Below are 241 nucleotides of genomic sequence, written 5' to 3' on the forward strand. Positions count from 1 at the left end.
AGGAACTTGGGCTGTTCCGGTTGAGGAGTATTTGTTGCAGGACTTGGCTGTGTCTGAGAAGGCTCCTGAGCTGCTGGCTGTGACTGTGCCGGCATCTGCTCTGGCTGGGCTGAAGTCTGCTGCTGAGTCTGTTTTTCTCCACCACTCTCTGCACTGCTTACAGACACCTTATCTGGCTGGAAAGGCTTCTTGTTTTACTACCTTTTCTTTTTTCTCCTATATTTCAAAACTATTCTCAAGT

The 241-nt window shown here is 48.1% G+C and overlaps 1 protein-coding gene across 1 annotated transcript in view; it reads right to left on the reverse strand.

Annotated features, from left to right (window-relative positions):
- The window catches only part of LOC119585868 (serine/threonine-protein kinase OSR1-like), a gene marked incomplete in the record, with an annotated part of 62,819 nt that overhangs the window by 6,684 nt on the left and 55,894 nt on the right, over window positions 1-241 (reverse strand). Inside the window, 1 exon segment of the mRNA XM_037934598.1 lies at window positions 9-176. Coding sequence (XP_037790526.1) covers window positions 9-176 — 168 coding nt within the window.

Source organism: Penaeus monodon, chromosome 20, assembly GCF_015228065.2.
Source record: "Penaeus monodon isolate SGIC_2016 chromosome 20, NSTDA_Pmon_1, whole genome shotgun sequence".
NCBI lineage: Eukaryota > Metazoa > Arthropoda > Malacostraca > Decapoda > Penaeidae > Penaeus > Penaeus monodon.